Below are 14,825 nucleotides of genomic sequence, written 5' to 3' on the forward strand. Positions count from 1 at the left end.
TCCAGTGAAATATTTGCCAAAAATACTACCCCTATAACAACCCAAATATTTCGTCACAAATTGATATCAGGTTTTAAATCCATACCTTTACACTTATATAAGAAAACCCTCTAAATTAAAAATTCCTAGGCCTATATAGATAATTAAGGGCTTAATTATCAATATCCTACCTAATAACCTTTTTTAAAAAAACCACAAAATCTTAAACTTGAACTACTTATCTATAGAAAAAGGCTCTTCAAGGTATTTGAAAGTGAATTAAAACCAGTTTTGAAAAAGGAGAAATTCATCGAATTAATGTTACGAAAACCCAAGGTAATAATCACATATATTTCGGAATCGTTGAGGCAAGAAGTTTCTATGAAATTTCACATTAATTTTAATTTTCCTCTTCTAAAAATAACACAATGTTTGCAATAACAATTCCCGGTAATCTATCATGAAACATTTTACATGTAATTAACCTTGAAATAAATCTTTCATAACATGGGGAATTTTTAAGAAATTATTAAGTTAGTAAGTGCTACACAAAACAACCTCAGGGCTTTGTTGATAATTATCATTATTCGAATTCGATTTTACGTTTTCGATTCAATTAACGCGATAATCGAAATTTTTCGATCAATTGATTAAAACAGAAGGGGATAATCTCGAAGAGAAGTATTATATACTTCTGATTAAATTAAAAGATTTACTTCGCCATGTTATAAAACGGTAACTTATAGTGGCAATAAATTACCGATGAACATCTGTAACATCTCTAACCATAACTGAATGATTTCACTTGACATAAGTTAACCAAAGTGTCGCAGACTATGTCCTCATTGCAACAACTAAATTCATGAGGGCTAATGAACAGTTGGTCTCATCAAAGAAAATTTCAATTTCGATCGACGAGTTTTTTTTTTTTTAAATAATTACATAACATCTCCGGAGGGAGACCCGATTAGATTCAAATTAAATACGGCCCAGACCGACAAAACTCGAGTTTTTACTCATTTCTATAGTCTAGTTCGACTCCACTATACTACGTTTAAACCTCATTATATAATTTGACATAATTGGTTCTAAAATAGGGCAAGACAATTTATAATACACGTATTGGCAATATCTCGATACAAGTCTATTAAAAAGAATCGCCCAATACCAGTATAATTTGTTTTTAAAGAATAAGTAAAAACTAATCTATATACAGGGTAGAAACATTCGCCGGCGACCAGTGATTAGTCTCTATATTCAATTACACTAAAAGCGCCTGTAAATCTCTTTTCACCCCATAACACCAACCCGCCCGCAAATCTTTTTTCCGTCTGGTAGGGTCTTACTGATAAGTCTGCCATAAACGAAAGGATGTGTTCTTAGGGTCAAACTGAGTGGAAAGTATCAAGGAACATTTAGCTACGCAGATATGGGCTCTAAAACAATGACTTGCCAATGAAACAAGGACTAAAACAAATCAGCCTTCAATAGGTTTCAATCTAAGAACATTATTGAACCTTCTTCTAACTATTGTCTTTTAGTTTCTCATGTTAATTTTAAGGAGTCGTCCGTAAAACACTCTAATCATTCATAACTAGTAATTTCATAGAAGTTACATTTTCGACTCAAAATTTACTACTCATAGAACATACTGTACTTGGCCCTGAAATCTTAAAATCCTTCTTGGAAAACACCATGCTGCATTATCATTTATATTTAGTTATTATATCAGCAGGGGGATTTTAATCGTAAACAGATAGATTCATAAGACAATGTGTCATTCAGTATTGTCTCAAACTTATCAAACAAATTATTAGCGATATCTTCAATATAGATACGACAATCTCGACATTGAAAATTATTTATTAAAAACGAACGCCCTGACGCGATATAATCTTTATAGAAAGTGATTAATAATTAATATGCGTTAATTTCACCAAGAAATAAATTAGGGATCGCGGTTTAAAACAAGAAAAAAAAAATAAACCATCTATTTATACACCTAAAACACACATATACAACACACATATATATGGGCATATCCCAGACGCAGACAATAAGGAATATTATCAATTAAACAAAATCATAAATATATGACATTTCAAACGATTGAAGATACGTTTACACTTCAATTGAATGAAGATACGTTTACACTTCAATTGAATGAAGATACGTTTACACTTCAATTGAATGAAGATACGTTTACACTTCAAACAAATGAAGATACGTTTACACTTCAAACGAATGAAGATACGTTTACACTTCAAACGAATAAAGATGCAATTACACTTCAAACGAATGAAGACACGTTTACACTTCAAACGAATGAAGACACGTTTACACTTCAAACGAATGAAGATACGAAGGTGAACTAGCCAAAGCATTCAAGGAAAACCATCAAGTTTAATAAAATATATATTTACCTTTATCAAATGAGTGTATCTTATATAATAAATAACAATGTCTTGTTTCGTTCGGGTCGCGAACTAACTGACGAAACGGATAGTGTCGGAATGAAGGAAAACGGTAAAAACTCCCCCTTACTATCAAAGAGTAAAAGGGGGCCAAATGGGATAATCGAGCGCCTTTGATTGGAGGAGAAAGCGACTTACGTCAAAAATGGGGGAGGGATAGGGGGATACATAGTGACCAGACTTTATAAAATTTAGAATTTAATAGAACTCAATTTTGGTTCCGAGCAAAACTAGTTTATAAAGTTTTTACGATGGTGTAATAACAATTTCTTTAAACAGGTGGATAAATTTAATATTAATTTCGAATTAATTAGGGATTATGAAATTGAAATGGATTTTGTATACAAGGTGTTACATAAAGGGTGAAGTTGAACCCCCTTATAATTAAGTAAGAAACTGTACAGGACAATGCCTAATTTAATAAAAAGGCATCTAATCATAACTCATTTTTGTGGCCCTTTAGGCAAAATGTTATAGAAATTAAATCTTCCCATAGAACCATCAAACAGTACTAAAATCCTATAATTAACCTTTTTGAACACCCTGTACTAATTAATTTAAAATGGCAGAATAAAGGTACTTAGCAAAGACTGCTTGAATTAATGTTATCAAAGAAAATTCACGTAGAAACATTTGCCGTGTAAGATAATACTGAAGTTTGTTTTTAAGATTAGACATCGTATGACCCGAAGAAAATACCTTAAATATTATCAAAACTAGTTTAAAGTCATTTAGATTTTTTTTTATTTTTCAAAATAAGAAAAGCAAAACTTGTCTCTCCAAGATAAAGAACACTGTTAAAATACGGAATATTTGGACCCCCTCAAAATAAAATTTAAAAAAGAGAATGAAATTGAAAAGCTTACTATCTGAATTCGTAGATTTTATGAGCTGTAAACAATACAGCTCCGAAAACGACAAAAACGCGAAACCTTTACTACGAAAGGCGGCTTTTAACGTTCAGAACAGTTCTACGAGTGCATAGAACCCAATTACTGGTGATAAAAACTACATGTACGAAAGTACTATCAGGGGACATGACTCTCTCATAATTTTTCAGAGAAAGCTGGTTAAAACAGAATGGTGAATGCAAAAATGTTTTCGTGTGATTGATTAATTATTTTTATATCAGTTTATTAAATAAATAAATCATTTGAATTACAAAACTAACGCCCCCCCCACTAAATTAACCTCACTTAAACATTAAATAATCAGCATTCTATCACCGTGGTTAAAAATTATTTCTGTCAAAAAAGGTTCACGTCGAAGTCATGTATGTCTCATATGTGTTATTTAATTCCACGTAACCGATATGACGTAGCTCAAATTTTCTAATTTGTTGCCGTTAGGTGCGTGCCTCTACAAGTTAACGTGTCTCTCTTAGTACCAGAGTCATGTCCCGCATTTATTGGTCCATGGTTCTATTACTGCTTGAAATCGAATCTCTCTCAGACAACTAGAGAAAAATTCCATAATAATTGTAATTTCTTTTTCTTTCGGTTTTAAACTTCGAAACAAGAAATAAATTGGAATACTCGTTAGCGTCAAGAAAGGCCATGCAGAGATAGTAACTGTACATTTTAAAGCACCAAGATACGCGAGAAATACCTTGGATAAACGGTTACCCAGCAACGATCCCTTTCCTCTGCAGTTCATCTAGGTTTACCTATAAACGCGTTGCACTTGGGTTACCGTCTTTATTACCAGGTAGCAAAGCTAGTGCGTTGGCCATTTCAAAGTTGAAACTGTATAAGGACGTATGTGGGTGTCGTTTCTAGGTCGGGGGTCATGGTCTGTGAAACAAGAACCGTTAAGATGCAATGCATTATGGGTCACCCAAAGGGTGAAATCGTCACGATACTGAGAACTACATGGTCAACAGTTGATCAGTATTTGTGCTTATTTGTTTGGTCTTGTAATAGAGTGGTACTGAGAGGGGAGAAGCTACGGGGACGTGACGTCAATATTGGTAGTCTAAATTGTATGGCCTGAGCTGACAACTTCCAATATGGTTGCTAAAACCGAGGGAAGAGATAGGGGGGGGGGTGACGTCACGAGAAAGTTCGTGGTAGCAGACTATAGACACTGTCGAAAGGGGAGCGCTGTGTCGTCAACAGACCTAGTAATTGGGCGATGAGGACCAACTTTAGTCACAGAGTATTTTAAGAAAACTCAAGGGCTATGACATGAGCACATATTGCCTTTAAATAAATAGTTATTTCAAGGGTTCTTGCTTGATAAGCCTTAGCCCACGACCTTATGAAAGCGATAAGAAAGATTATTATGGCCTTCGATCTTTCTGTCCAACTTTTTGGAGGCATGTAGAGAGAAAAGTTTCGAGCAACAGGAGTAACTGGGTAACGAGGATGGTAAGAGTCTGGTAGTTATGGTAACGGAGAAGTTAGAGAGACCGTCAATGGCAGAGGGCGCCATCGATCACACTGATAGAAGACTTGAGGAGACTACTTTACTATAATATCTTCACCACCGGAAGTCAGATTTCCCTTGAGAGAGAAGGGATGTTAAGAAAGGAGCAACCGAGCTTTATAAGGTTCTTAAAAGCTTTTCCTTAAAAAAACCGCTGATAGGGATATAAGAGGGGTAGTACCTCTTGGGATTAAATATCATCTGAATAGAGTGGTTAAGAGATTGACCTTTCTAACTTTTATGGGTTAGAGCAGTGTTCCCCAAACGCTATGTCGCCGACCAATTAAAATGGGTATGCCATGAGGTACTTTTAAGTCATAATTGGTTTATAAACAATATTAAGGCCTCTTCTGGAACTTTCACAGCTTCTAAAAACAGATACCAACAATGCAGGATGTATATCAACCTGATATGGAAAGTTATGGAACATTTTCTAAAGTACAGCACCATTTTCACCATAATAATCTAAGCTTTGCCTAGCTTTTTTACAGGTGGCTAGCCCCTATGCCACAGATAACCGACAATGCACTAGGCCTATATTAACCGTTAACCTCAGCAAGTTTTGATGGTGCCACATTCCGGGATCGATCCTGGAACCAGTCTTGGAAATAAGGATTTTTTTGAAACTAGTCCTCGGGACCAGTGACCCCCAGCGTCTACAATATTAAACTGGTCCTTGGGACCAGTGACCCTATCCCTAATTTATTTTTTACTAATCCTATTGAAAAATTAAGGGAGTATTTCGTTGACGCACAGCCCACTCGATCGGGCTATAGATGCAAAATTATGTCAAAAATCAGAGTTAACTCTTAACATTTCCGTCCTAATTTTGAAAATACTGGTTGAAATCTTTTGAAATTTTAATGAGATTTGCAAAATAATGTTTGGTATTTTTGTGCAAAGTTTTTCTCTTACAAAGCTTTTTGTAACAACATTAAAACGAAAATGAACCATAATTTAATGGCTTAGTCTCAAACAGTTTAAATTTGTTTCTTTCAGCTTCACTGGTTCGAGTCTCTTGAAATTTTAGTGAAAGGCATATTTAAAGTTTTTAAATTATTGTGGAAAATTTCGAACTTTTAAAACGAATAGTCCTTTTCCTAAAATTTCCCTAAGCGACTAAATAGGTTGTAGGATTATGCACAAACACAATTTTAATGAATTTTTTGGAAGTGAATTGTTTCTTTGAAAACTTCGAAACTTTGCATCATAACTTAAAACCGTTCAATGTGCCTCTCACTAAAATTTCAAGAGATTCGAACAAGTGAAACGGAAGAAACTTATTAAACCGTTCCAAGACCAAGCCCTTTAAGTAGGGCTAATTTTCGTTCTAATATTTATACAAAAAAAAGAAGGGAAACTTTTCAAAATTTCCAAAACATAGCAAACGTTGTTTTTTCACATCTCTTTAAAATTTCAAGAGGTTTGCACCAATAGTTTCAAAATTAGGGCAAAATAACGGTGTTCCTCCCATAGCCGGTCATGTTAAAAGCTGGCTCCTTGGATTTTTCGAGCGAAAAAGCTCAAAATTACCAACACGCGCTTTTACATAGGAAAAACATTGTGTGGAGGGGCTTCTATAATCTATAGCAAAGCGTGTGAAGCCAAAGCGTGATCGAGTGGGCAGTGGTTGTAGCAAGGAAAGAAAGAATTAGAAAATGTCAAGGCTAGGAGACTATATCCATGGAGTAGAAATTTATAATGTCTAGAATTTTTAAACTGGTCCCTCCTGAATTTTCATAAAAATTCTCAATTAATAAACTGGTCCCAAGGACCAGTAACTCCCGGATTTTGAATAAAAAAACTGGTCCGAGCAATTAATAAACTGGTTTTTGACCTGTGGACCTGTGCTATTTCCAAGACTGCCTGGAACCCTCTTGCTGCTAGGCGAAAAACTATGCAGCCCCACCTCTAAAACCAAAGCTTTCTTCCAAGAATCAGGCAAAAAAATAAAAAAATTAGCGAGTTAACGTGGTTACTTTAATTGAATAGAAAATTTTATAACATCCACCGTTCCACGTTCCCGCCAAAATTTGAAAACTCGCGCCTTTTCTGAATTGCGCCTAAAATTTCTATAGCGGAATATAGATGGCGACGCTTACATTATACAATCCCTGAAACCCCCTACTACCCCCGTCTATTTTTACGACGTCATACGTCATTTATGGCCCCGTGATCGCGGACAGATCCTTGGCAAAATCGTAAGTTTTCCTTGGATTTTAATCACTTTAATTAATGTGAGACTTCAAATTAGGGTTAATATAATTTTAGCGGTGTAGTCAAGAACGACAGTCGCGAAAAAGTATACTTATTTTGAAGGTAGGACTGAAATCTTTACAGGAAGGATCTAAGCCTTGGTTGAAAAAAAATCTTTAAAGATCTTAAGAAAACCTCTAAAGGTTAAGAAATGGACCCCCAACCTCTTGATAACAAACCCCCAGCTCCCGCTGATGATTCCCCATGGTGGCTAAAACATACGGTCAAATTTGTAGCCACTGCGGGACCAATAAGTAAGTCACAAATTTGATATCTATAGTAATATCTCAAGAAAGGATCAATACTTAAAAGTTTCCTGATTTGATAAAGTTGCCATTGGTTTGGGAGCATTTGCTTGTGTTACCATTTACCCTAGCTGTCTTTTGGCTGGAATAATGCAAATGTAAGAAGAATCTTAAATTTAACTTTAAGATTTAATTAATTAGACCTGTTAATTAAATTAAAGCACAAGTATTTGACATTTGTTTTTAGGTGTATTGGACTTTTTGTGGTAGTCGTGGAATCCCCTTGTCTGTGCCCATTTTTAGATTTTGCTCAAGCACCAGGGAAGTTTTTTGATCAAAAACCTCTGTGGATGCGAGCTATAATCTATGTGGTGTAAGTAATTATTTCTAATTGACATTAAAAGTAAATTAGTTCTGTTTCCTTGACAATTATTGATTTGTTTACTATTTTGGTCACAGCTTGGCTATTCTTCCAATCATAACATGCCCAGGGTTTTCGACAATTTTTGGCTCGGGTCTAATTTTTGTTGCTGGTAGTTTATATGGAGTATTGGCTTTAGGAAAGAAGTAAGTTAAATATGATTATCTTAAGTGTTTAATGACTATTTTTATGGGTTAAATTGATGATTTTTAATTTTTTATGGTTAAATTGATCATATTTTTATGGTTAAATGGATCATATTTTTATGGTTAAATTGATCACATTTTTATGGTTAAATTGATCACATTTTTATGGTTAAATTGATCACATTTTTATGGTTAAATTGATCACATTTTTATGGTTAAATTGATCACATTTTTATGGTTAAATTGATCACATTTTTATGGTTAAATTGATCACATTTTTATGGTTAAATTGATCACATTTTTATGGTTAAATTGATCACATTTTTACGGTTAAATTGATCACATTTTTACGGTTAAATTGATCCTTTTTTACGGTTAAATTGATCATTTTTACGGTTAAATTGATCATTTTTACGGTTAAATTGATCATTTTTACGGTTAAATTGATCATTTTTACGGTTAAATTGATCATTTTTACGGTTAAATTGATCATTTTTACGGTTAAATTGATCATTTTTACGGTTAAATTGATCATTTTTTAAATAAAAACAATTGTTTCTAATTATTTTCAGGGCGGATTTGTCAGTCATGAGAACAAGGGCAGCTAGCACGTCAAATTTGATAGGGGGTGGTGCCAACCAAAATTCCCAGGTATAAGCCACCAAATTCTTTAGAATAAATTAAAAGATCTTAATTAAATTATTTCCGATGATTTAAATAATTCCTAAAGTGTCCTTAAAAAAAAAGCCCAGAAATTTTTATTTTCAATATGTTTGTATAAAAATAAATATTTAAAAGTTTTAATATAATTTTAGTCAAAACTTTTTTATTTATTTTATTTGGGAGGTTGATTTTTAATTATGATGAATCTAATGGGAAATTTTTGATTTTACGCAGGCTAATCAGTTTGTGGCTAACCAAGTGAGAATAATTTTACTAATTTTAACCTGAAGGTTTTATAGAATCTGTTTCAATGTTAGAAAGGTCTTTTAAATGATCTTTTTTAAGGTTGAAATAGATCATAGCCTTCTCATTTGCAATAACAGTGTCTTTCCCAACTTTCCCTTATATATTTGGGTTCATACAAACCTGGAAATGTCAGGGAAATCAATTGTAGACCAAAAATTCAAGGAAACTTGGGGAAATTTATTATCTTTGTAAAAGTCAGGAAAAGGTTTCTTCCCCATAAATTTCCCAGGTTTCTTCCCCCATAAATTTCCCAGGTTTCTTCCCCCATAAATTTCCCAGGTTTCTTCCCCATAAATTTCCCAGGTTTCTTCCCCATAAATTTCCCAGGTTTCTTCCCCATAAATTTCCCAGGTTTCTTCCCCATAAATTTCCCTGGTTTATTCCCCATAAATTTCCCTGGTTTATTCCCCATAAATTTCCCAGGTTTCTTCCCCATAAATTTCCCAGGTTTCTTCCCCCATAAATTTCCCAGGTTTCTTTGCCACAAATATCCCATGTTCCTTCCCCATAAATTTCCCAGGTTTCTTCCCCCCACAAATTTCCCAGGATTCTTCCCCCATAAATTTCCCAGGATTCTTCCCCCATAAATTTCCCAGGTTTCTTCCCCATAAAATTTCCCAGGTTTCTTCCCCTTAAAATTTCCCAGGGTTTCTTCCCCTTAAAATTTCCCAGGGTTTCTTCCCCTTAAAATTTCCCAGGGTTTCTTCCCCATAAATTTCCCAGGGTTTCTTCCCCATAAATTTCCCAGGGTTTCTTCCCCATAAATTTCCCAGGGTTTCTTCCCCATAAATTTCCCAGGGTTTCTTCCCCATAAATTTCCCAGGGTTTCTTCCCCATAAATTTCCCAGGGTTTCTTCCCCATAAATTTCCCAGGGTTTCTTCCCCATAAATTTCCCAGGGTTTCTTCCCCATAAATTTCCCAGGGTTTCTTCCCCTTAAAATTTCCCGGGTTTCTTCCCCTTAAAATTTCCCGGGTTTCTTCCCCATAAAATTTCCCGGGTTTCTTCCCATACATTTCCCAGGTTTCTTCCCCTTAAAATTTCCCAGGTTTCTTCCCCTTAAAATTTCCCAGGTTTCTTCCCCATAAATTTCCCAGGGTTTCTTCCCCTTAAAATTTCCCAGGATTCTTCCCCCATAAATTTCCCAGGGTTTCTTCCCCTTAAAATTTCCCGGGTTTCTTCCCCTTAAAATTTCCCGGGTTTCTTCCCCATAAAATTTCCCGGGTTTCTTCCCATACATTTCCCAGGTTTCTTCCCCTTAAAATTTCCCAGGTTTCTTCCCCATAAATTTCCCAGGGTTTCTTCCCCATAAATTTCCCAGGGTTTCTTCCCCATAAATTTCCCAGGGTTTCTTCCCCATAAATTTCCCAGGGTTTCTTCCCCATAAATTTCCCAGGGTTTCTTCCCCATAAATTTCCCAGGGTTTCTTCCCCATAAATTTCCCAGGGTTTCTTCCCCATAAATTTCCCAGGGTTTCTTCCCCTTAAAATTTCCCGGGTTTCTTCCCCATAAAATTTCCCGGGTTTCTTCCCCTTAAAATTTCCCAGGTTTCTTCCCCTTAAAATTTCCCAGGTTTCTTCCCCATAAATTTCCCAGGGTTTCTTCCCCATAAATTTCCCAGGGTTTCTTCCCCATAAATTTCCCAGGGTTTCTTCCCCATAAATTTCCCAGGGTTTCTTCCCCATAAATTTCCCAGGGTTTCTTCCCCATAAATTTCCCAGGGTTTCTTCCCCATAAATTTCCCAGGGTTTCTTCCCCATAAATTTCCCAGGGTTTCTTCCCCATAAAATTTCCCGGGTTTCTTCCCATACATTTCCCAGGTTTCTTCCCATACATTTCCCAGGTTTCTTCCCCTTAAAATTTCCCAGGTTTCTTCCCCATAAATTTCCCAGGTTTCTTCCCCATAAATTTCCCAGGGTTTCTTCCCCATAAATTTCCCAGGTTTCTTCCCCATAAATTTCCCAGGGTTTCTTCCCCATAAATTTCCCAGGGTTTCTTCCCCTTAAAATTTCCCAGGTTTCTTCCCCTTAAAATTTCCCGGGTTTCTTCCCCATAAAATTTCCCGGGTTTCTTCCCATACATTTCCCAGGTTTCTTCCCCTTAAAATTTCCCAGGTTTCTTCCCCATAAATTTCCCAGGTTTCTTCCCCATAAATTTCCCAGGGTTTCTTCCCCATAAATTTCCCAGGGTTTCTTCCCCATAAATTTCCCAGGGTTTCTTCCCCATAAATTTCCCAGGGTTTCTTCCCCTTAAAATTTCCCGGGTTTCTTCCCCATAAAATTTCCCATGTTTCTTCCCATACATTTCCCTGAGTTTTTTCCCATGTTTCTTCCCATACATTTCCCTGAGTTTTTTCCCATGTTTCTTCCTATACATTTCCCTGAGTTTTTTCCCATGTTTCTTCCTATACATTTCCCTGAGTTTTTCCCATGTTTCTTCCTATACATTTCCCTGAGTTTTTTCCCATGTTTCTTCCCATACATTTCCCTGAGTTTTTTCCCAGGTTTCTTCCCATACATTTCCCTGAGTTTTTTCCCAGGTTTCTTCCCATACATTTCCCTGAGTTTTTTCCCAGGTTTCTTCCCATACATTTCCCTGGTTTTTTTCCCAGGTTTCTTCCCATACATTTACCTGGTTTTTTTCCCACAAATATCCCAGAGTTTTCCTGGTTTTGTTTCCCCTGAGTTTTGCATTTAAATATTATTTGCTGAAATGTCTTTCACACTTAAATTTGTCTTGCAAATATAACCCCTATTTGATTAACAGACTTAACTAATAACCCGGCCCTTTTAGGCTAACCAATTTGTGGCAAACCAAGTTCAAGCGGGCACTCAGCAATTTATGAATAACCCTGGTCAATTTGTGAACAGCGCTAACCAATATGTCGCAGGGGGTGGTGGAGGAGGTTATGGTGGCTCGGAAGCTCCACCTGCCTACAATGATATAGAGGGTGGTTATAGAAAATCGTAAAAGCAAATCTAGTAACCTAAAATAACAACAATCAGAAATTTCTAGCATTTGGATTAAAAAACAAACAAAATAGTTACAAATCTGTAACTTTCATACACCAAAATAACAACAACAACAACAACAACAACAAAATATATAAAAACAAAAAGAGTATTAGGGTAATTAATACAAACTTATTTTCGTATGCAAAATGTTTTATAGGCCTATTTTTTCTAATTAATTTTTGGGGGTGATTAATAATAAGAAATTTATTACTATAATGATCAATTAACATTCCGCCACCGCCTTTATTTCCCTTCAAATAAATTAAAATTAATAGGTAATTATAATTAATTAACCTGAAGTGTAGACAACCACACCCTTGATTGTTAATAGGCCTTAATTAACTAAATCAGGAGCTTTAATTAATAGTTTAATGATGATATATGTATGTATTTAAGCATAGCATAATAATTTAACTAAATTTAAATAAGTAGGCCTACTGTTTGTTAACATTAACTTTTTAGTCCTTTTTTACTAGTAAAAGTAATTTTTTTAGAATGGATTTTACAGTTTTAGTATATTTTTTTATTAGTTTTTGTATTGAAAGTGTACAGGGTTTTGTTAAAATGGTGATAATTTGAGGTGTGAAACAGCCTTGAAAAAATCATGCCAGCTAGCATGATTTTTAGGAGAACTAGCAGGGTTTTTTTAGAGAGCTAGCAGGGTTTTTCTGTGAGCTGACAGGGTTTTTCTGTGAGCTAGCAGGGTTTTTCTGTGAGCTGACAGGGTTTTTCTGTGAGCTAGCAGGGTTTTTCTGTGAGCTGGCAGGGTTTTTCTGTGAGCTGGCAGGGTTTTTCTGTGAGCTGGCAGGGTTTTTCTGTGAGCTGGCAGGGTTTTTCTGTGAGCTGGCAGGGTTTTTCTGTGAGCTGGCAGAGTTTTTTTAGAGAGCCAGCAGGATCTTTCCGAGAATTAGCAGGATCTTTCTGAGAATTAGCAGGATTTTTCCGAGAATTAGCAGGATTTTTCCGAGAATTAGCAGGATTTTTCCGAGAATTAGCAGGATTTTTCCGAGAATTAGCAGGATTTTTCCGAGAATTAGCAGGATTTTTCCGAGAATTAGCAGGATTTTTCCGAGAATTAGCAGGATCTTTCCGAGAATTAGCAGGATTTTTCCGAGAATTAGCAGGATTTTTCCGAGAATTAGCAGGATCTTTCTGAGAGCTAGCAAATTTTCAGAGAACCAGCAGTGTTTTCCCTAGAACTGGCAGAGAGGGTGCTGCAAGCTTCTGGGAGAACCCCTTAAAGGTATCACCATTTTACAGAACCCTTATACTCTGCATATCTATTAAAAAATAATGTCTTAAGAATTATGTATAAAATTTTGTAATTATATAAATTTAATAGCTACTCAAATAAATTTGTTGAAATAGTACATAAATGTACTGATAATAATTCGCTACCACTTATTAACCAAGCATATATTATAAACGTTATTAATATTGTTATATCATTGTTGAAACTTTGAATTTAATCTACCTATAGTTTGATATAAATCTTGAATTTAAATTAGTAAATTTAAATTAGTAAAATAAGTTCTTTCAATACAAAAACTAATTAAACTGTTAAAAATTATATACTAACTCAATTTTATTTAGCTTAGTTTTAATTTTAATTAAGTCACTCATTACTGGTATTTTATAATTAATTTACACTTTTGCACGTTAATGTATAATAATTTGCACATCGTGTTACCAAAAGTGAATAGGCTACTACGTACGTAGTAGGCTATTCACTTTTGGTGTTACTAATTTTCAGGACAACGTAAAACCCCCCAATGTAAGTTAAAATTAACATATCTTATAAACCTGCGTAAACATAACTGTGTGAACATGATCAAAACCTATATATTTAACTGCTTAATTATTATTCCATAATTATATAAATAAATAATTCAATTAACTAAGTTGATTAATTGTTTAATGACAGGGATTAAAAACATATTAACGGAGAAATGTTGTATGAGAGTTATAGGCGGTTTTGTAAACAATAACACGTGGGAAAGACGACAGATGATCGAGGTGTTTGATGGTTTAATTATAACGATAAAACCATAAATAAACAAACAAATAAACAAATAAACATAAAAGCAACTTAGTTAATGTGGGATACATCTAGTCACGCGATAAACTACTTTTAAAGGTTTTGAAACGTAGCTAGCTAAAAAAAAATGTCCTCTTAATTGTGTACTGTAGTAATTAAAAAAAACCCAATTAAACGAGATTAAAAAATTGATATATATGTATAAATAAACTTGTGTAATCTAATCTTCGTCGACAACTAGTTTAATTAATAATTATAATTTTGTAAAAATGAAATAAACCAAAAAGAATAAATCTTATATAACATTTTAAAAAAACAAACAACCAGAAGAATAAATGTGATGTTGTAAAACTTGCAAATGATTAATTGTATTAGTATTAAAAGGGTAATTTAATTTAATTTCTTTTGCGTCTAATCAGAAATAAATGTTTTTGAGTGAATATATATTGTAAGATGTGTATATCTATCTATATCTATATCTATATAAATCAAAGTCCTGACTGACTGACAGACTGACTGATAATCAACGCCCAGCCCAAACCGCTTGCCCTATAGAAGGCTGAAAATTTGCAGGAACGTTACTCATAAATAGTAGGCGCGTACTAAGAAAGATTTCCCCCAATCCGCCGCCATCTTAAAAAATGGCGCCCAGAAATGTAAAAAATCTTCTCTATGCAACAAAGTCCGCGCTTTTCAACCGATTTTGTAAACATTTAGTACACCGAGTGAAAAAAAAGTAATAAAAATGTCCTGACGGGCTGACGGGCAACGCCGAGTGCCTTTGCTCCTAGGGTGCTACAAAAATATTAGTCATCAGTAAAATCTACCCATTCTTTATATCATTTTTAAGGAAGTTC

At 34.7% G+C, this 14,825-nt stretch overlaps 1 protein-coding gene across 2 annotated transcripts; it reads left to right on the forward strand.

Moving 5' to 3' along the window:
• Positions 1-7,013: 7,013 nt before the first annotated feature.
• fwe (calcium channel flower) lies at positions 7,014-14,408 on the forward strand. Of its 2 annotated transcripts, none has more exons than XM_089869943.1 (8): positions 7,014-7,081; positions 7,221-7,390; positions 7,467-7,539; positions 7,629-7,754; positions 7,841-7,948; positions 8,521-8,599; positions 8,846-8,869; positions 11,710-14,408. In XM_089869943.1, the coding sequence occupies exons 2-8, from the start codon at positions 7,288-7,290 to the stop codon at positions 11,884-11,886; spliced, it is 690 nt and encodes a 229-aa protein (XP_089726069.1). In that variant the 5' UTR covers positions 7,014-7,081; positions 7,221-7,287; the 3' UTR covers positions 11,887-14,408. The 2 variants fall into 2 exon arrangements, with proteins under 2 accessions (XP_089726069.1, XP_089726070.1); XM_089869944.1 differs by having other exon boundaries at positions 7,043-7,081; positions 7,152-7,390.
• The last annotated feature ends 417 nt before the right edge of the window (positions 14,409-14,825 follow it).

Source organism: Phalangium opilio, unplaced genomic scaffold (genome assembly GCF_054372755.1).
Source record: "Phalangium opilio isolate 3A_F unplaced genomic scaffold, DU_Popi_V2 ptg000031l_1, whole genome shotgun sequence".
Classification (NCBI taxonomy): domain Eukaryota; kingdom Metazoa; phylum Arthropoda; class Arachnida; order Opiliones; family Phalangiidae; genus Phalangium; species Phalangium opilio.